The sequence below is a fragment of the Aplysia californica genome, unplaced genomic scaffold (genome assembly GCF_000002075.1).
Source record: "Aplysia californica isolate F4 #8 unplaced genomic scaffold, AplCal3.0 scaffold00518, whole genome shotgun sequence".
Taxonomy (NCBI): domain Eukaryota; kingdom Metazoa; phylum Mollusca; class Gastropoda; order Aplysiida; family Aplysiidae; genus Aplysia; species Aplysia californica.
In genome coordinates this window covers 192,750-214,764 of record NW_004797788.1, presented here as the reverse complement: position 1 = coordinate 214,764, position 22,015 = coordinate 192,750, and the positions used below count along the sequence as shown (strand labels likewise).

At 39.6% G+C, this 22,015-nt stretch overlaps 2 protein-coding genes across 3 annotated transcripts in view; one reads left to right on the top strand and one right to left on the bottom strand.

Annotated features, from left to right (window-relative positions):
• Nucleotides 1-8,161: 8,161 nt before the first annotated feature.
• On the bottom strand, nucleotides 8,162-16,730 carry LOC101848461 (alpha-ketoglutarate-dependent dioxygenase alkB homolog 6). Of its 2 annotated transcripts, XM_005106176.3 has the most exons (6): nucleotides 16,257-16,730; nucleotides 14,863-14,986; nucleotides 13,723-13,852; nucleotides 13,314-13,360; nucleotides 11,384-11,488; nucleotides 8,162-9,417 (listed from the first exon to the last, which is right to left on the bottom strand). In XM_005106176.3, coding segments are annotated over exons 1-6 (828 nt in total). In that variant the 5' UTR covers nucleotides 16,259-16,730; the 3' UTR covers nucleotides 8,162-8,997. The 2 variants fall into 2 exon arrangements, with proteins under 2 accessions (XP_005106233.1, XP_005106234.1); XM_005106177.3 differs by lacking the exon at nucleotides 14,863-14,986.
• A 35-nt stretch (nucleotides 16,731-16,765) lies between these two features.
• LOC101848232 (endoribonuclease Dicer) overlaps nucleotides 16,766-22,015 on the top strand; it is a 44,965-nt gene continuing 39,715 nt past the window's right edge. Inside the window, exon 1 of the mRNA XM_013086895.2 lies at nucleotides 16,766-16,885. The gene's annotated coding sequence lies outside the window, so the exon portion shown is untranslated. The remainder of the gene's footprint in view (nucleotides 16,886-22,015) is intronic.

The following is a 22,015-nucleotide window of genomic DNA, read 5'->3' as shown; positions in this document are numbered from 1 at the left end:
TGTCTCTTATTTTGATGGGTCCAAACAACTCACAGTTTTGTTTTTTAAGTTGAAAGGGCACTCATGTTGAGATCAAATTGTAGAACAGGATATACTTACCTTTGAAATCAAGGTAATAGTAAGATTTCATAACCTGATAAAATATATACACCGACCGACTTACTCTTGAATGTTGTCTTAAGGGTGGATTGTGCATTTTAGCATTTTTGGACACTTGAGTTGGTAGGTTCATGACTTCAAAAACACAATGGTGTTTTCCACGAAACAGCAGGCACAAACGCTTTATCATTGGGCTGTGGATTAAAAAGGTTTCAGTAGTTACTATTATGTTAATTGGTGGGAGAATTTACTTCATTTTCATTTTATTTGTACTATCATATCAGGCTCTTCAATAGGGCAGATATGATGGCTACGTCTAATTCCTCTATTTTTTAGCTGTGAGCCTAGACCTAGTTATGTCTTGAGCTACAATTTTAATTGATTTCTCTGTTTTCGTGAGTTTGTTATCATTACAGTTTAATTAACTTTTCTTCATAGTCAATTTTTTTCCCCACATATAGTAAGATTATGTTCTCATTTTTTTGTTGGGGCTTTTCACATTATCAAAATATATATATATATTTATATGCATCATGTAGTCTCTGCCTAAGATCCCACCGTTTACCTTCCCGATTCATTAAGATCCCGCTGTTTGAAGAAAACAATTTTTACTACATGAAAATCACCCCTAAGATCCTTTGTAGACGGCCAAGATCCTGCATTTCAGATCATAATTTATGGAACAAGAACGTGGGTGGGCACAGCAGATCAACTTACAGTGAAAATTTGTGCCAGTTGCATCACAAATCAGCCACTTTTGTGAATGTGATCACATGTTTGCCCCAGACAGGGTCACAGCGAGGTGTGAACTCGCCAGTGCGTTTTGTTTTCCCCAAGCATCGCAATTGCATCTGAGCTCTATACTTAAACTTACATCACACCTAGGAGGTTATTTGTTTTAACCCTTTAGACCCTGAGTTATTTCCACCGTTTCCATTAGTTTTTTTCTACAGTCACCTAAACCTGGGGCACTATGTCTCATTATAACCCCAAAAGCTTACCTCGAACTTCTAAATGACAGAAACAAAGGCATAGTCATCACCGGTACTAATAAACTTGGTTCGGGAATAGTTCCGAAAAACTAGCACTAAATGAAACGAAACAGTTGTTGCTGGTGGAACATCCGATGGGGAACAGGGTTGTTACCGCTGGATGCTGGTAAGACCAGTGTCCGATGGGGCTTAAAGAGTTAAGGTCGTTGCATCACATGCTGGGTAAGTAGGGCCTACAAGTTAACTCCAGGCGGGATTACATCGAACTGCACACTCTTCCTTGGCTATTGCAGCAGTTGTCTCTACTCCTGAGTTGGCAAGACGAACTGAATTTTAATTGGTAGTGTGGCCACAAAACAATGGTTCGTAACAACTAAGGTGGGGGAGGGGGGGGGGACTTGGTCCGAGATGGAATGCTATAGATTTTGGACAGGAGAATGGGAGGAGCAGATGGATAAGTGTAGATCTTTAGACTCATGATAGGATAATAAGTGTCTCATGCCACTGTGATTGACCATCGAGGTTAACCTCTCTTTGCTCGCCGTAAGTCATAAACCCACCCAGGGTCACGTCTGTTCATTTTAGAGTGAAGGGAGACCATTTTACTGGTTTCTGGCCTTAACTTGGGCATTTGTGGATTCTTCCCTTGGTGCGTCAGCTAAGATCCCATTTGCCCAAGATACTTCATTTTCCTTGTCCCCAAGCACCTGGATCTTAGGCAGAGACGACTGTACTTTGATAATGATAATAATCAAAGAACAGCTTTGAATTTTACGTTAAACTATCTGTTGTTTTCGCAAAAGTAATTAAGTCAAGATGTCTATTCTACTGATCCTAGAAAAGATCTGCAAGTCAGGATTGACAACAAAATCAAGATTTTAGATCTTAGATTTAAAATTTAAAAGTACATCTTCTAATGACAGTAGATCATCTGAGTCTAGCTATTTCCTATGGCAATGATCTCTTTTTATCCGTTTGTTATCTGTCTAGTCTCCTTGCTTGTCAACTTTTATTTCATGTGTCACTATTTGAAAAATCACTTTACAGTATAATAATAATAGTAGTATGTGCCCATTGTGTGCCTGTTGTACAGTATTGTGAGTAATTAATTATAGGTCTTCACTACAGTTCTTAAAAGTATACTTTTGAGTCTGTCAGAACTTCAGTTCAGCTATTGATGTTTTCACCTGTGATTTTTGTACGACGCCACCCTATTACTCACTTCAGGGGTCTTGAACACTACACGAAATAAAATTTCATTCCTTTTTTAGTACAAGTAAATGCATACTGTAAAACACTGATAAAACGAAATTCACAGGACCAGAGAATTTCTTACCGTTAAGTGAGGTTGCAGTAGGCCTACATTGTTAAAGAGGGAAACACCAACGTTCTCCCCAAAGAAAATGAAATCCTTTCGTGGTGACAGGAATTTCATGTTAAATGGGTTCATGTTTCATAGGGTCTCTACGTAGTTTCATTTGTTATATTATTTCATAAAGATTAATAAAAGTATGATCAAATGCTTTATTTAAGCTGAGTAAAAAGGTGAAATATCATATTGATGTGTGCCTCTCTTTGTTTCAGTAAAAATTTGCTGAAAATGTTTTGTTTGTATTGTTAAAGTAATAATACGGATATTGGTCACTAGTGTCATGAGCTCATTCATTTTCAAGTTTCTAAAATTTGAATTGGGTAGCCATTTTTCAAAATTGCTTCAGCTTTAACCCTATCCGTACGCCCAGGGAATACTTCTAGTGCGAAGATCTCTTTGAAACTTTCAATATTTCTCTAATCATGACAGACTGCTATGCAAAGCGTTCGATCAGATTAACGAGTAAATTTCCTCTTTGAAAAGTGGTGGCTCGGAGTTCCCCACTTCGAATGGATACAATAGTAAAACACGATGTACGGATAGGGTGAAGGGGATATCTTTCAAAGAGCCCCCACTCTGTTAATTTTTTCGTTATTAAATTCATGTACATCTCAGGATAAAGATTGGGAGGGAAACGGAGTAATGTACAATTATATATTTTTCATTTGATAGGTTTACATGCCAGTCAGTTACAGTGCAGGGGCAAGACGTTTTAGTTAAAAAGATGAGTTTATCATAGTCACTCTTGGCTGCATCCAGTTTCAGAGATGACTTTACTTCAGTAGACGTAGTCTTCTCATGGAAACACCTCTTCTTACAAAAGTGAGTGACTTCAGAATGAAACCTAAAAACCCTTTTCTATTTCTAATGTTACTTGACATTATTGAACTGCTCGTAGATAAAAGGACAAGTGTAGAGGGCCATTAGAACTATCATTTGCGCTCAAAGCTTTTCTTTTCAGGACAGATTAAAAATTTCGTTCATTATTATTGCGGATTCCTTAATTTGGTTTAGCTTGAATTTTTATCACAATGTGTGCTCTCTCAAATTGACTACAGTGGAAACCATATATAACAGGCCCGGTAATAACAGGGATTTTTTAAATCCCTGTTTTTTCCTACTCTTTGTTTCTATTAAAAGTTATCGGCAATAACAGGGCCTCTTCCGAACCCAATCAGTTATAGCAGGGACAAAGGCCCGTTAACGATATGTAAATAGAAAGAGAGAGAGAAGAGTAATGCAGACTTGATGGAACAAGCCCGCGCAAGCCACGCCACTGAAAAATGCCATGTCAACTCATGGACTAGTTCTTCATTGCACTAGTGATGGCAACTGGGAGATATGGGGTTCTGATTTCATTGACAGAGAAGGATGGGTGATGGTTATGTAACGGTCATTGGGGTGATTTTAGTATAGTCGAGCCTGGAACACTCAAACACATTGGGGAATTTAAAAATACGCTCAACACATTCATTATTTGGGGAAACTGTATAATGAAATACAAACTCTTTTTATCCGGGCTACGACTATACTCGTAATGAGGACCAGTCCGGGCTACGAGTATACTCGTAACGAGGGCCCGGGCTACGAGTATACTCGTAACGAGGACCAATCCAGGCTACGAGTATACTCGTAACGAGGACCAGTCCGGGCTACGAGTAAACTCAGCACAGCTATATGCCACGTCAAACAGCTAGTTCTGCTTGTAATGACCAGAATATGTAAATACGGCTATGCTAGCTCTGTCTGAATATTAAAATTTTCCAATAAACAGCGGTTTCTTTGTTTTTGATGGGTGTAGAAACTTGAAAGATGTCTCGAAAACGCACGTTCACGACTGACAAAGTAATTTTTTGAAGTGGCGCTGGGCTGTGAGGGGGAATGATATTAATTTGATGAAAGTGGCTCCCAATCAAATGCCGTAAATTCCGTTGTGGATGATAACGCACAGGAACTAGACTTTTCTAATAGCGATTCAGATCATGGTGAAAGGGCTAGTACTGGAATTAGCGCAGTACCGATGGGTAGGGGTAGATCTATAAATCCAAGGGGATGTCGTGGGTCCGGCAATCAGGGTCAAGTCAGAGGGTGGAATACACCACAAAATCTACATGTGCAATTGCTGTAATTTCTAACCACATACATTTACAAAAACTACTTTCAATTTCTAACATAACTGCCAAATTTCCTAAAAATAAAAACTTAAGAGTAAATGTAAGGAATATAGGACTTGGAACTATATACACTTTGGATTCCAACTCATACAGCGCAGCGGCCCCAGGACGGGTACAGAGTCCATGGGGGTACGCCAGGATAAAGAGTTAAAGTAAAAGAGACATCAGTCATGGCAAATTGTACGAGCTATCCGTAATTTAGAATTTCGGTGCTCATGTTATCTGTGCCCGACTATTTGGGACACAGACAACTTTCACCCACGATTTAGTTGAGAATGATCTTGATTGCGTAATGCGAGTGTTGGTTGGTTGCTGCAATGACATGGTTCTTGTAAAAATGTAAGTAGTAAGTGTCTGCTAATGTATTTTATTGTGGATGGTTGTTACATATACATGTATTTAATATAATTGTATGCAATATGAAGTGAATGTGAGACGCTTGAAAGTATGAGTATGAATGGTGTTGATTCCTTAGCTTCGGATCATCGTATTTCATATGCAAAGGAAAATGTTTTTCTCTGTAATTATGGATGACAATTATTTCATGAGCATCGTCTCTATTTTTGTTCCCCTGGATTGAATTAAAAAAATATAAAATACACATCACACTCAGTTATCTTTTTTCTTCAGCTCTAAGACTACTAGAAGGTTTTAACTTCCGATGGATGTATAGTTATGAAAAGAATGAGTTTGCTGATGTTTTTTACTCTTCTTATACAGTGGAATCCATATATAACAGGCCCGGTAATAACAGGGATCCGGTAATAACAGGGATTTTTAAAATCCCCATTTTTTTCTACTCTTTGTCTCTATTAAAAGTTATCGGCAATAACAGGGCCTCATCGGAGCCCAACCGGTTATAGCAGGGACAAAGGCTGGTTAACAATGTGTAAAAAGTAAGAGAGAGAGAGAGATAGAGTGACGCAGTGATGATGCAAGCCATGCCACTACGAGCTCACGCAGTGTGTGAAGCGAGAGAGGGCTGCGGTGTGCAGCAGACCTCGATCAAGCCCGAAACCTAGCAACACGCACGCGTAATGTGTCACCACCGATGTCAAGCGCAAGAGAAAATGCCTTTCAATTGGCAAAAAATACGAAATACTCCAGGCTGTTGACAAAAAGCAAGCTCCAGTGGAAGAGATTCGTCGTCAGTTCGACATTCCACAAGGGTCGATTCACACCATTATCAAGGATAGAGAGAAGATAGTGGCAGCACACTCCAATGGAAAGTTTGCTCTGGATCGAAAGAAGATGAGACTATCCAATGCAGATGCTGTGGACCAAGCTCTTCTGATGTGGTTTAAGGAGGCAAGGAGAAAGTTGGTGCCCAAACCCCTGTTCGTGGGTACTTGTGGCAAGGGCAACTACCCATGAATAAGTACTGCTGGATTAATCCACAAATGCTTACTTTCCTTGCATTTCTGATTTAACAGGGATCGGATATAACAAAACATTTTCTCTACTCCCACCATCCCTGTTATATCAGGTTTCCACTGTACTTTGATTGCATTTCGATTATCTCAAGCCAAAAATATTACTAATTATATATATATATATATATATACGGGAAAAATCGGGACCTGGGTACCATGTCGCTATACAAAGAATGTCGTTATATTATATCGAAGGTTGTTATAGAGAGGCTGCACAGTAAATGTTCACTTAAGACATGAGACAAAGCTATATTCCCCTTCGGAAGAATATTTTTGCTGCAGCACAAATTGCTTGAGGGTGGAAAACTCTAACATGTCAGGGATTGACAGATTTGTGTTCAACACTTCCGTATTTCGTGAAAACCGTAGCCGTAATGTAACGAAATATTAAAGCAAAGAGATATCAATTAGTCAATGGCAAATTGTATAGAGTACTTTACAGCTATGACCATGAGCCATCATGATTACAAGTTTTCTGTGCCCAACTGCATTATATCTTCTAAAACATTCTCAATTCACCAGTAGCCAGTTGATAAAATTATAATGGCAGTGATCACATACATAATATGTCTACACAACAATGAAATGGTTAACTAAAGGCAGAATACCAGGCCCTAGGGTGATAGGTTTAGGCTCTTCATTTTGTTGAAGACATGAACAATCCTGTCTTTGGAAAGATACATAATAATACTACATGTATTTCATTATGATCTCCATCTTTCTGATAAATTATGAGGCTCACAATCTCCCTCAGGGGCGGGCCACCTTTTTGATCCATATTATGTTACTGAGAGCTTCGATTATCATAATTATAATGCTTGTCAGCTTGTTTCCAATGACATCTCTGACCATATTCCTGGTTGCATCTTGCCAGTTGTCGGTTTGCAGGGGTATTCAGTTATCTTTATACTTTCCACAAAGAACGTGCCTAATAATATTATGAGCATGTTGAATATTGTTGCTTCCTGGTCAGATGCTAGCTTGTTCTGCTAGAATTTCTCCACTTTTGAAGACCAGTCTGCTCAGGATGTTGAGGACTCGTGTAACTCGTAAGGGTCTGAGGTGAGACATTCAGGCTTTTTCCACTATAAGTACAAGCGAATGAGTGGTCTGATTCCCAAATGATGAAATATGTGTGTGTGCCTGGAGAAAGGTCCCAGTTGTTGGCAGAGCTATTTTTGAGCAACGGGGTGAAAAGCCCAAAAAAGTTGTACACCTGGTCCAAAATTTAGTTCCATCAGAAAACACACGTTTAACCATTTCTTAATAAAATATTGAAAGGATTTTATATTTTAAGTCTAAATATGTATTTATTTGTTATTTTTGCAACATTTTGTACGGTACTTCATCAAAGCTAGAAATTGGGTTTTTCTCCAAACTTTGTTTTTTTAGACCCTGTGTTACAAAATGAGGCAGATCATTAAAACTCCTCAAGATATCTGAAAAAATTCTTAATCAGCATGTTCAGCATTAAATGGCTACTAATACTAATACAAGAATATGCCCTTATTTTAATATATATATATCCAAAATTTCAGACAACGAGGATCTTTCTCCAAGCACACACACAAATTACCTTTGTCTTTTCCTCTTCCTTCCAGCATTCTTTGCAAATGTGGCACACAGATTAGCAATTTGGAAATGCACATGAATAAATAAGGGATGATCTATTTGTCTAGATATGTTTATGGACTCGAAAAACAACAAAAAACCCCACCAAAAAATCAAAGTTCTAATCACACACCAACTTCTTTCATTTTAATTGTATTCAAGTTCAAGCATTGACAAACTCCCCCCAACAAGGCCATCATTCACAAGTAATCTCTATGCAAATCTCATGTACTGGTGATAATTATTACAGTGGGTGTCGCATTCAACGAGGTTGCCGGGACCGGCTTGTTGTCATATTTGGATCCAACCTCTCGTTGAACGTGACTAAGGCTAAAGTAAAGAAAGGAGGCAAGTTATTATAATATTATAGGAAGTACCAATACCAGTAATTAAAACAGTTGTTCCCCCTGATGACGAAAATCTCAAACAGCATCAGTGTGCGCGTGTTTGAGATGTGTTCTGACCGTCATTTCTGCATTAAAAAAATTTTTTTTTTTCGGAACACTTCTCGTGAGGAAACATATCCTCTCACATCTAGGCCTAGATATCTACATATAAAGTAAAGGCGGAAGCTTGGATTTTGTGATCAGGAGAAGAAAAGAAAATTGAAAAAAAAGGTCTTGATCCAGACCTACCCATCCAGAGTTCATCCAGTTTCACACAGCGCGCATCACGTTCCCACCCACCCCCTCCCATCCCTACCATAGGCTAACCCTCGCCCATCCTATTGGCTTTGGCGCCCATATTAGGAGGCACACTAGATCTAGCAATACAATGTGTTCGGAATAGGCGATGGGCCTTGTGCTTCGCGTGAGATGGAGATAAAGTAGAAAATTTTTTCGTTTTGGGGCCGCTAATTCAATTGCTTTTGTTTAGTTATCGCGACCTTGTTGAAAGCGACTTCTGTCTGTTTACTACCTCGTTGGAGCAGACGTACATTTAATTACAAAGAGATATAGAGGAAAAAATTGGGGATTAAGGATTGCCTCATTGGAGCCGACTTCTCGTTGAATGTGACCTCGTTGAATGCGACACCCACTGTATAGACTTGTGTAGCCCATAGCGAACTGTACAGTCAACAACTTCGTCCAGTCTGACATTCATTTTTTAATCATAATCCTAAAATAAAATCGAGGTCTGACAAACATGAGTAATAGTAATGAAACTGACAGAACAGTAACGGAATTACAGTCAATTAAATATTCTGACAACACTTGGAAGGTTACTAAAAATAACAGGGACTCCTTCAAGTGTGTCTGAGATTGTTGACATTCACAGTACACAGCAGCTGGTTTGTTGACCACTGGAGTAGAACTTTACTTTCTGTTAAAAAATAAACTAGTTTTCAAGACCTTTGGCACATTTCGGATTGTCAAGGACACACGAGTGCCCCTTTCCAGTTGATCACCAACTTTGGCTGAGATAAAGTCCAAATTAGCAACTTTCTCGGTAATTACATCACAAGTCCTCTCATCTATGCCATGTAGATGAACTTTGTACATCTCGTCACACACTAAAACAAGGCTTCTTGGTTCCAAAAGAACAGACAGGAAATGTCGGTCTTTGAATGATGAAACTGCTTCTGAAGCAGAGGTTTCACATGAAGGGTTATCTTTTGAATCTGAAGGTGCCGAGTTTCCTGTATTTGTCAAGTGGTAGTAGAAGTCCAACAATGTGTGAGATCCAAGACTAATGGTTGAAACAGTCGGGTAAAACACTGGTCCGTCTTCATGTGGCTGAAAAGAATCATGTAAAGCAGAAATTTGTAAGGGAACTGTATTACAGGTACATGAGCATTATTTGTGGAGCTGCTGGCAATATTCCTTCATAGAGTAAAAATATAATGATCATAAAGATCAAAAGAAAAAAAATATACAGTTAATAGTTGCTGCCGTCGAAAGGTTTCAAGCCAAGAGAGCAATGAAAACATTTGGGGGGGGGGGGGGGGGTAAGTACATGCTCGCAACCGCATAAGGTCATATGAGCACACAGGACACACTAAATATTTTCAATTGGTAGGAAACTTAGAATTTTGCCCGAGTGGCAGCTGAACCCTACTCATTGATTTTGGACCACCAAGGAATCTTTAATGTGCGCAACTTGCACACGGGACCTTCAAAATTTTTTGCCCTTCTCCAAGAAGGCTAGGAGTAAATCTTACCTACCATAAAATCAGATTCAGGGGTGTGGTTGAAAGTGAAAGACAGCAGTAAGAAGGAGCCAAGGAGAAGCAGTAGAAAGGCTGCAGAAAGAATCAGCAGCCCAGAGGAAGGGGCAAAAGGTGGAGATGAAAGTGAAAGCAGACAACAGAACATTGTTAGTCATTAGAGAGCAGGACAGGATGTCAAAAGAGAACATTATTTTAGAGAAGAAAATTTTCGTCGCTATCCTGATTCGGACCCGGAACCTATTGAATCAGAGGCGAACACTTTAACTTCTAAGCCAAGAGAGCCCCCCGCCCCCCCGTTTAAGAACTAAAAATCTTTCTTTCAAAAATTGTACCCAGACTATAAAAAAACGGGGATATGAAACAGGTAAATGTTCTATCAGTTGATTGACATTTCTAGCTATTTCACTGCCTTTAATGGTCATTAACTAATAAATCTGAGCACTTTACTAAAACTAAACCAAATGAGATATCAGCGTGCGCTGACTATTTATATAGTGTGTGATGATGATGGTCATGAAGTGAATTATACATGTGTAATGTTTGTTAATGTACATACTGTGCATGGTAAAAAGATCATAGAGACTTTGAATTATAATTATAATACTATTAATACAGTCTACTAACACTACTAACACTCACATAGCAAACAGATTTCCAAATCCCCAATTTTTTCCACATTAATTAAAACATGCACATAGCAAAAATAAATTATACATAGGGAAAAAAATTGGCGTCAGATAATTATATTTATCGAAACAGATTTTTACCTCATTGTTCAACTACGTGTCGTCCTTGATAAAGCCTAAAATTTGTATACAACAAAAACATTTCTGTGTCCCGCAAATTTCACCATGTGCGTGCTAGACAGCATTTTAGCTTGTTCACTTTCGTTTGACCACGGTTAAACAAAATAAAATAAAATCACTCTGTTCAATCTTCTCGGGTCTTTGCATACCGGTTTAAAATTGGATGACCAACAGATTTTAAAATCCCATTCATAAGAATAAAAGTCACTGCAAACTAAGGTTCAGACATGTTTTCTTGGATGTAAGCCTAAAGCGGGTAAAAAAAATAGAAGGCGATTTACAGCACACACCTTAAACATAAATTTAAAAGCTGACATATTTCCTCAACGCCACTATTTATCGTTTGCCTAAGAAACATGATTCAAGAGACGTGGTGAATATTTTTCGAGACTCACGTTGAGCACATGGAGATGTCAAGACAGCCAGGGGATGAAATCGACAAGCTCACACTGAAATGTGGGGGTAGGGCGGTCTAGGCAAAGCTACTGTAAGTTATTTATTTTAATGATCCTGTGTATGCATCCAAAGAGCGGTTTTTTATATAGGACTTAAAGAAAGAAAAAAACTTTTTTATTACTCGGTCGGGATTTTAAAAAATATATTTGTGTTTTGTAGCTGGCCTGAAGAAGTGCCATGCAAAGTTTCGCGGGCAGAAGTCAATTCCTCAATGAGCTAGAGTTTTTTAACGCGTTCAGACGAAAGTGAACAAGCTATAAATATAATTACCATGATGCCTTGTCCTGCCAGGTATTCATTGACCAAAACATGATTAGGACATCTGTCTTCAAATACTCCAAGTTCATGTATTTTGTCTGCATATGTCTTTAGCCACTGAAACGAAACAAAGAATAATAGATTTCACACATACCCACTCATAATAGTGAATAATGAAAATGTGTGGCTGACAACAAGGCAGACTATAACCTCAAAATAGATAAACAAAGAAACAGATTGCTTTTGACAGTGTTGTGCTCTAATTCTGAGTAACTGGTTTCTTTAAATTTTACAACATGTAAAAAAAACACCCACATTGATTTGAATGATGTGAGAAGACACAAAAGTTAGCCCAGAGTACTTTTTTATATTACAATATTTTCAGTGCATGTCAATTTTTTATTTTATTGAGGACCTGCACATTGGCCTTAGCAATGGCTTCAGCTCCCCCAAAAATGGAAGTAATTTCTTCTGGTTACACTGTTAAAGCAAAACACCATTTCTACACATGTTCTATGGGCAATTAGGATAGATTTTACCAAGCACTGAAACTGCAAGAATAATAATCATCATCATCATAAAAATATAGCCTACTATTATGAGTTTATGGTATGGATAAAATTTGAGAAATTATCTTTCCAATCAGACCACACATAAAAGAGACAAAAATAATGTAAAGGAAATGTTCATTGGCAAACAGAGAGACAGAAAAACAGGATCCACATTTAATCCCTACAAGGGTCATGCCTGCTGAAACTATTCAATTTTCCGTAGCCAACCATTCATAATATTTGTTTCAGTGTGGGGTCCAAAATTTTAGAGACAGGCAGAGCAGCATTTTTCACTTTACATTACGCACATGTCTTCTGGTTTGTGTCTCTGACTCTGAGTAAGCATGGACATAGATGAAGATGTACTGCCTATGATGAGTAGGCCTACATTTTGTTGATGCTGATTGAGTTGACGTATAATATGGAATTAAAAACTATCACTAAAATCTCCACTACATTTAATATGGATAGGTTGACAGTTGAGTACAGAAAGTGCAAAAGTGTCAGTGATTAAATGTAACATGTAATCTGGATAAGAATAGCTTTTCTTCACCTTTTTTATTACGATTTTTAAAGCCTTTTCCAAGAAAAGAAAATATCTTTTTGTACCATTATGAAATTCAAAAATTGGTATTAAAAAATGATTTTGAAAATTGCACACATATATATATATCTAGATTTTTTTTTAAAATGAATATATACGGACAGGGAGCTTTCTTCTTCTACTTCTCGTTCATCTTTATGAACATGTTACATCCCAGTCTCGAGTGTAAAAGCAGAAGCTGCTGTTTGCCGAAGGTCCTGCGGGTCCACCAAGCCCCCATAGAGTTTTGAATCTCTCTGCTTAGGGGTGGGAGGAAATTTCTTTCCAGGTACCTCGTGCATTGTGCATGCTTACAGTAAATGGGGACAGGGAACTTTTTCTAGTATTTCTTCTGTATTAGAGTAGCCAATGATTGCATAAGAATTCTATTCTTTAAAAAATTCACAATTTTACGTTTACTGTGAAATCTGACCACATAGGCCTACATGATTATTCTTGCCATCTTGATTGTCAAAATCAGGCTTGAGTAAAATCCATAGCATACGATCAACAGAATAATAGATAGGCCTATTGCAATAATATTGAAACCATGGGCGTGCTCAGCCTGTTCTAAGGGGAAGTGGTTCGTTAGATAATCTAAACATTTTTTAGACAATGGGTCATGTATCATTAAGACATTGTTGGTAACAGAAAATAACTGATCTGCTCCTTGCTTGCCAAGCCTCAGAATGCATACATGTTACTTTAGCAAAGTGCAGTGCTTATCTCAGGTGCCACATGGATTTAAACTTTTACTACTTTAGAAAGTAAAACAATTTTGCATGTAAGAACAATAATCAAAACTTACTGTGGGTAAAGGCTCTGCTACCATGCCTTTCTGAAGAGGTATACCCCCTGAACGAAAGAAAGAAAAGCATAATTTTGTCAGCCAATGCTTTTTCCTTCTTTATGTCTCTATGGAGGGATAGTGGAATAAAGGAAAATGAATGCACAAGCAATTAATGAATATGGACACTGGGGAAAAAAAGTAATGGATGCATGATGATAGGAATAAAAAGTGTCATGAGGAGGAAAATTGTGGAGATGTGCAGTGCAGGTTCTAAGGAGAGCAAATATAGTGGAGTCTGCTTAAATCGATTTAGATAGTGATGATTGTTGAAAATGTAGAGTTGGGAATGCCGTGCAAAGTGATACCTGACCATATTATCAGAGACATGTGAGATCACAAAGAGGACTGTGGGCGTAGTTGAACTTACCCCAATTCTGCAGCTTTCTATGTGAAAGCTGTGTCCACTTTGGTTTAGGGGCTGAATAGACTTTGTTCAACAAGAACTGCTCTTCATCAGCACTAATAAAATTGGGAATGTAGTACACTGAAGATGGAGCCTGCAAAAGGGAAAAAATGTTTTTAAATATGCATCAGAGAATGCAATTCTTTGCAAAAGTTGCTCTGATAAAACATCTTTCCGGCAAAAATAGATCTCGGAGACTAAAAGATTCAACGTTTCATTCAATGCACTTTTAAGCCCAAAAAGATAATGTGTACAGAGTAGTTTAGAACATCATCATTAATCCTACTGAAAAAGCAGCAGGAAACTGCTACATTCAGCTCGGTCCCCAAGAGGCTCCAGGCAACACTAATTGTTGTCACAAGAAGGGCACATTGATGAGACAGAGAAGAGGGAAAAAGGAAGTGAATTTCAAGCTGTATCTATCCTAAAATAAAAAGGTTGCCAGATATATCTGCGCTACGATGGAACCATGTCTTCCAATACAAGGATACGGACTGTAGTGTTCACGTCAGATTCTCACTCAGCACTGGTACTTGGTACTATTCTTGATTTGGTCTTCACTTTCATCTTTGTAAATGTCAACAGAACAATTGTAGAAGTTGCTCTCACTGGCAGAAGTCATACCATAGTCATGGACTAGTTCAATGTTAACTAAGAATTATGTTCAAGCATTTTTGCAAAAAGCTTCCAAACAAAATGTTTACCCAGAATGTTACTAACAAATTGGTATTAATTTAATACAAATAATTTGAAGTATTGGAAAGAGCTGAAATTGAAGATCAACTGTGGTTAGCTGTGTGATTCTCGGAAAAGTAGTCGAGTACGGTAGCCTACCTATTTGACATTGAAGAAAACAAGGACAGGCCGAGGCGTGAGCCTCAGACTTTTGAAGACTGCGTGAGTAGCGGTCGAGGCGCAGAGCAGAGAGTCGCGACCAGTCAGTGCAAGTTGGATCGCTACATGAGGTGGGTGTGCATAGTTAAACCACATGCGTGTATAGTTAAACTACATCAACACAACCATAAAAAGGAGAAGATGGAGATATCTGTTCTACAAATACCGAAGACAAGATTTGTTCTTTGAGACATACTATTGGAAACCTACTGGAAAAAGAAATGAGGAAGACCATCTGGAAGCTATATAGAGACACTGGATTTGCCAAAATTGGAGGACGTGGCCAGGGACACGCAAGCCTGGCGTAGATTCGACTGCTTTCCACCTTTTGTACCTGACAGTATAGGGATAGAGTAAGCAAGTATTATTATTATTGCACCCCCAGGAAAGATTCTCGGCACACCAATCCACATTGATAAGGCTAAAAATTTCCTGATAAAACTTTGGTGAACAACTGGCTATTCAGTGATGCATTGACATTATAATACCAATTGAAACTGTAGGCCTAGATCTACTTACCTAACTTACTACTAGATCTACATCTACAGTCAAACCTGTGTAAGACGGCCACTCATTGTCAAGGAGAAAAATGGCCGTATAAGACAGGTGGTCGTCTTAGGCAGGACTGATCAAGATGAAGAAAACAAACCACTCTCATCTAAAGTCCCAATCGAAAGTAGCCGCATTGTTGTTGTTTTTGTTGCTGTTGATTTGTATTTTGTATGTAATTTTTATTTTATGCGCAAGGGTGACAATAAAACGAAATGTGTCAGACGAGGAATACTGAGCGCCATGTTAAAAAAACCACATGGATCACCACCACTCAGAGAACGAGCGACGCTTCTGTCAAAAGTTCATGTTGACGTCCTTTATTGTTACTTTGATACAGACTGGTTATACAGTGACCACTCATCTCACTACTGATTTGTCATATATGAGTTCTGGGCAGGGCTTATGGGTTTATGGGATCACACGCTTACCTCACCAGCAACTGAAAATTGGTAGCTATTGGTCAAAAGTGGGAGGGGCCTACGCAACATGATCTGTTGGAGGGACTACCTAACAACAACGACAGGTGATTGAATTATGACGGCTAGCCCACAACGCCAGGGGCCAATGCACAATTTATGACAAAACGTAATGGAGTCACTAAGGTGGCCGTCTAAGTCTAAGACAGGTGTTATTGCTATTTGGGGAGGACTTCCGTGACGAGCGACCACTATGAGACAGAGCAGAATTGAGGGCTTGGGGTAGGGATAGGGGTAGGAGTAAGGGTAGGGTTAGGGGTAGGGTTAGGGTTAGGTTTAGGCCTCTTCTTTATTGTGTTTGATTTGGTGGTCGCTCGTTACGGAAGTCCTTCCGCTATGTGTGATAGGGGTTGTGTGTTAAAAAATGGTGGCCGCGGCCGTGTTGGACAGGTGCCTGTTTTACACAGTTAAAAAACGCAAGGGGGGAAATGGAAGTTTGTACAGGCCGTCAGGGCAGGTTTGACTGTATTATTATGAGATTTAAATTTAGACCTTCTTAGATCTACTAGGGCCTAGACTAGATAGATCTAGATCTAGATCTAGATCTAAAATCCACGATAGTTTAGCCACACTTACATCTTTTAGAATAAACTTCTGCAGTTCTACATTTCGACGGGACGACATGCTGGCAGTTTCCAAATCAATCAATCTGATAACATCTTTGTGAAATCGAAAGTAGATCTTTAGACCAGTGCTGAGTAGTCTCTCTCTATGGTCTACCCTGTTGAAAGTGACAACGCCCAGGTAGGCTAACTGAGTTGAAAGTGATCTATGATGTTTAATTTAAAAACTGCATAGAAGTTGCATATTTTAGGATAGTCTATTTAATTTCAATAGATCTATAAATTCATGTGTTTGAACTGCACTTTCGCGGAATAGATAAGGCTAACTTTTTGTTCCCTTTCTTTTTGCTGCCTGCACTAGATTTAGATTCTATCGGCCCTCCTACTTTTAGGTAGGCCTAGGCCTAGCCTATATTTTGTTGTTAAAGCTAATTTCATTGGTGAAAGCTAACTACTTGACCAATCAACGAACACGTGTCTAGCATAAGCCTTGGCATGGTGGTGAGTGTTGTATGAAAATGGGAAGTCACTGATATTTTTGACTTGATTCTGCAGACAATGAAAATGAAACTTTTCAATGCGTTTCATCCGGCATTGGAGACTATGAGAAAATGCAACATCTGAGCTGTGATTGATGTGAAGGTTGATTCATTTCAATCGCTGGAAATTGTTCAATACCTTTCTTTGTCTTAGGATTCTCGATCTTTTGATGTATTTTTTATTGTTAGATTATTAGATTTCTAGATCTAAATCTAGAATCTAGTCTCTCTAGGGCTCTAGGGGGGTGCAAGGTGAACAACTGATAGATTCTATAATATCAATCTCGCCTGGTTCCATTCTACTTTATAATAAATCTGATCGCTGCTGACTGCTGGGGTTATCTCTGCGAGTCAATAGTGAAAGATAACAATAAAAAACACGCCTCATCTTTATTCTTTTATGGCCACCTCTATTCTCACCCTGGGTGAGAATAGTGCAGGCGAGTCTTTTGGCTATTCTCACCCGGTGCGCGTTCACCGTTATAGCCTAGATCTAGGCCAACCAATTTTGCGTTCACCCTAAACCACAGAATTCTACCCTGTGATTTTCAGAAAAATTGTAGAATCGAAGTGGCTAGCCGTACGTAAGTACGGCTAGACTAAGAGTCTAGCCGTACTTAAGTACGGCTAGACTGCTAGTCTAGCCGTACTTAGATCTAGGTTTGGCTCAATCGACTCCAGCCTGTTAAGTACACAGGTCTCATTAGATCTAGATCTAGTAATTATTCAGGTTCAAATACATGCAAGTCAGTAAGGCACCTTTTGGTTTTGTCTGAAATACAAATACTTTAGGCATTGCAAACTAAAAATTCCATTTACAATTCAGCCATCAATATTAAGTACGGCTAGCCTGACAGTCTAGCCGTCCTTAAGTACGGCTAGCCTGGCTGTCTACCCGTACTTAAGTTTAAGTACGGCTAGACTGGCAGTCTAGCCGTACTTAAGTACGGCTAGACTCACAGTCTAGCCGTACTTATCTTAAAGCCCTATTAACATTAGAAAACAGGAGGTTTAAAATACATGCACTGTCATTAAGGCACCTGGTTTTATCTCAAATTCAAATACTTTAGGTACTTCACACTAAAAATGTATATTTACAATTCAGTAGGCCTATTTTTTGTAAATAGTCAGTCTAGCCATCATATTAAGAATAAGTACGGCTAGACTGTGAGTCTAGCCGTACTTAAGTACGGCTATACTGCCAGTCTAGCCGTCATTAAGTACGGCTAGCCTCTTCCTTGTAGAATTCTGTGCCGTGAACAAACGTTCCATTACTACTGTGAGCCTACTAAAAGCGTACAATTTTGTCTGTGGGCAGTGGAGAGAGAGAGCAAGAGAGAGAGAGAGGAGTAACGCAAGAACTTCCGGGCAAAACAAAATGGCGACCCGCGTAGTTTGGCTCGATTCGAAAAGTTAAATAGCCGTAGCATCTTTGCAGACGACCAAATTAATTTACTTTTGTGTTTTAACATCATTTTTTAACTTTGTTTTGGTCAATTTGATCGTCCACACCGATAGACAGTATTCAGAAAGAGATAGAGAAGAGGGGAGGAGTAGATCTTGTGAGAACTTCCGGGCAAAACAAAATGGCGACCCCTGTAGTTCGGCTCGATTCGAAAAGTGAAATAGCCATAGAGCATCTTTGTAGTCGATAAAATTAGCTTACTTTTGTGCTATAACGTAATCTTTTGTTTGCCTTTATCCATTTGATCATCCACATCGATAGAAAGTATTCCGAAATTAGGAAAAACAGGTCTTGTTTCACACTGGGTGAGAATAGCCTACGGTGGCAAGTCTCACCCGGGGTGAGAGGTCGATCATATTTCTATTCTCACCCCGGGTGAGAATAGCCACTTCCTTCTTTTATATAGCAAATTGATGCAATCAATAAATAATATAGGAAGAGGCTAGCCATACTTAATAGAGTTGGGGCGAGTGGACGGACGGGTTCGTTACTCGCGGACTCAGTCAGAGCGAACAGGTAACGGACGGCCATGAGAGTGAACTACGAACCTCAAGACAGTTCGTTTTTGGGGTCCGCTCCACAATTTGACTCTCTCAACGAGCGGACTGCGGACCTCAAGCCTCAAGTCAGTTCGTTTTTTGGGTCCGCTCCACAATTTTATTCACTGGGCGGGTGGTCAAACGGACGAACTCTGGCAGACGAGATACTCGACGCGAGGTTAGGCCCACAGTCTATTGTTTGTTAATCAGGCCTAGTGTTTCAAACCACTAGCGGTGCTACAGGGAGTGAGAGAGGCTGGTGACGTAGTACTATGTGTGTAACCTTTCACCTCGTGCGTGGGGCACACTGTTTACGTTTCAATTATCGCAAAGGCCGGGGGGGGGGGGGGGGAGAAATTTCCGCCATGAACGCCTAACTACAAAAGGGAGGGGGGAGGGGAATTTTTAAATTAATATTTTTTTTGGGGCTGTGATTACATCGATCTTTATGGTAATGCAATGGAAGGAGTCGCTCCCGTCCGTCTGTCCGCCCGCTCGAATGCATGGGGTCTCTTGGTCCGCCCGTCCGCTCGCTCGCTAAACGAACTGTTGTCTCTGTCCGATGTGTAGCGAGTAGCGAACTACTCTTCACAAGTGGACAGTTCGTTACCTGTCCGCTCGTTTGTGGGTAGTGCCAACGAGTGGTTCGGTTCGTTACTCGTGGACGCTAATTTTGCGAGCCCGACCCAACCCTAGTACTTAATGTCGGCTAGACTGGTCATACTTATGTATGGCTAGCCACTGGCAGTCTAGCCGTACTTAAGTACGGCTAGATTGGTTGGCTAAGCACGGCTAGACTGGCAGTCTAGCCGTACTTATTCTTAATATGATGGCTAGACTGACCATTTAAAAAAAAATAGGCCTACTGAATTGTAAATATAAATTTTTAGTGTACTTAAATACGGGTAGACAGCCAGGCTAGCAGTACTTTTTAAGGACGGCTAGACTGACAGTCTAGCCGTACTTAATATTGATGGCTGAATTGTAATGAAATTGTTAGTTTGCAATGCCAAAAGTATTTGTATTTCAGACAAAATCAAAAGATGCCTTACTGACTTGCATGTATTTGAACCTGAATAATTATAGATCTAGATCTAATGAGACCTGTGTACTTAACAGGCTTGAGTCGATAGGGCCAAACCTAGATCTAAGTTCGGCTAGACTGGCAGTCTAGCCGTACGTACAGCTAGACTGGTTGGCTAGCCACTTCGAATAAAATAAGTGTTACGATCGCACGAATAATCCCGTTATCCCCTCGTTGGTTGATCAGAGACGCTGAGATTGGAAGTTACACCGAATTGAATAACTTTTCCAGAGTTTTCCAGATTTCACACCTATTATGAATGAACATGCGAACAGCTGCTTCAGCTATCGTTCGAAAGGGGAAAAAATGGGATAATTTCCTAATATTTTTTTTATTCAGCTGCTCTCAATTTTCTCCCTCTCGTAGGACAATGGTTTAAAAACCACCAAATATGATTATTTGCATCAGGAAACGTTTTGTGTAAAAATGAGATTGTTTGAAAAATGAGGAAAGGTGTTTGCATTGAAAGATGAAAGTCCTATTTCCTGAATATCCTTTCGAGTCCCTCAAGTGTCTAACTAGGTCAAAATGCTCATATTTTATTGGATAAACGTCTCAACTGACGCTCCGTTATCTCTTAAAGGTTAAGAATGTGGGTCCTGTCTGTTTAGACTGAGCATCATCCACACAGCAGAGTAGGCCTAGAATCTAGCCTACTGGATATCGATACTGATCGATTTAAATATTCGGTAGAGATCTAGATCTAAATCTAGTCTGTCGATGCTTTATCCCCGGGAACGAGAGCGCTGTTATTTTTCAGTACCCTACAAAATGAGCAGTAAAATTTCACTTGTTTTTAACTAGGGGGGTTTCAGAGGGATCTAACAAAACATTGGGGGGGGGGGTTCACTATGCTAGATCTAGATCTAGTTTCAAGGGAGGCATGCCCCCTGAATTTGACCATAGTCTAGTGATAATTTTGTGTTTTACAATTAGATCTCTAGACCTATATCTAGGTTTGTCTCTCAAAAAATAATCATTTAGAACCAGAAGTAATCGTCGGTGGGATCCAAACTACTAGATTAGGACCTCAAACGAGGGGACCCACTTTCTTAAGTTGTACCGGCCTAGATCTACTATACTGACATATAATATAACGTAATATGGTCTCTGGGCCACAGAAGACTATTATTATTCTGTGATAGAAGGAAGAGGCTTGCCGTACTTAAATGACGGCTAGATGACTAGACTGGCAGGCTAGCCGTATGCGTACTTAACACTTTGCCGTCACATCTCACCAAGCGGCGATGTTTACCACACTATTTCTTTGGATTTTCCCCAAAATGCCTTTTTTTTCTCTCTCTCTTTTTAGTAGAGGTCTTACGGCACTCGCAACTGCATAAGGTCATACGAGCACCAAGACCAAGGGGTGGATGTCAACAGAGAAGTCCATACAGGGAATCAGACTTACTCTGCTCACCTCTCTATCTCTTCAACAGCACAGTCTTCTTCGACTATCAAGGCACCCCAGAAATAGCGAGTCACAAGAGTGTGACAAACATACAAAAGTAAAAATAGAGGAAAATGATAGTAAGGATTAGGAAAGAAAACGCAGCAGTTCCATATTGCAGTTCAGGCGCAGTTATGAGCATGACATGAATGAATCAGCCCATTTACAGTTCTACTGTGCATAAGAAGAACAGGTTAATGTCCTCCCTTTGGGAATGGCCTTAAGACAAAATGCCTTTGCCTTTGATGGCAAGGGTTTTTACTATGAGTCTTATGATGGCAAAGTGTTAAGGACGGCTAGACTTGTTTTAGTTGTGGGTGGGGTCTATGGGTTTTGACGAACCATACTCTTTCCTCACCAGCAGCTGGAAATTTAAAGATTCAGGTGGTTAGGGTGGTCAACTTGGGTAGACAACAGTTGGTGGGACCTACCCTACATGATCGGACATTACAGGGACTAACAAAAACATAGGTGAATGGATTATGACAGCTCGTCCACAGCATCAAGGGCCAAAGCTTAATTTATTACAAAGCGTTTGGCGATAAAAGAGTGGCCCTCTTGGACAGGTTATTTCGATTGATCGTTGTTAAAATAAGTTGGCCACGACCGGATGGTACAGGCGAATGTTTTGCCCAGTGAAATGATATATTGTATAGAAAAACGCAAAAGGGGAAATAGTAAGTTGCCGATTGTAC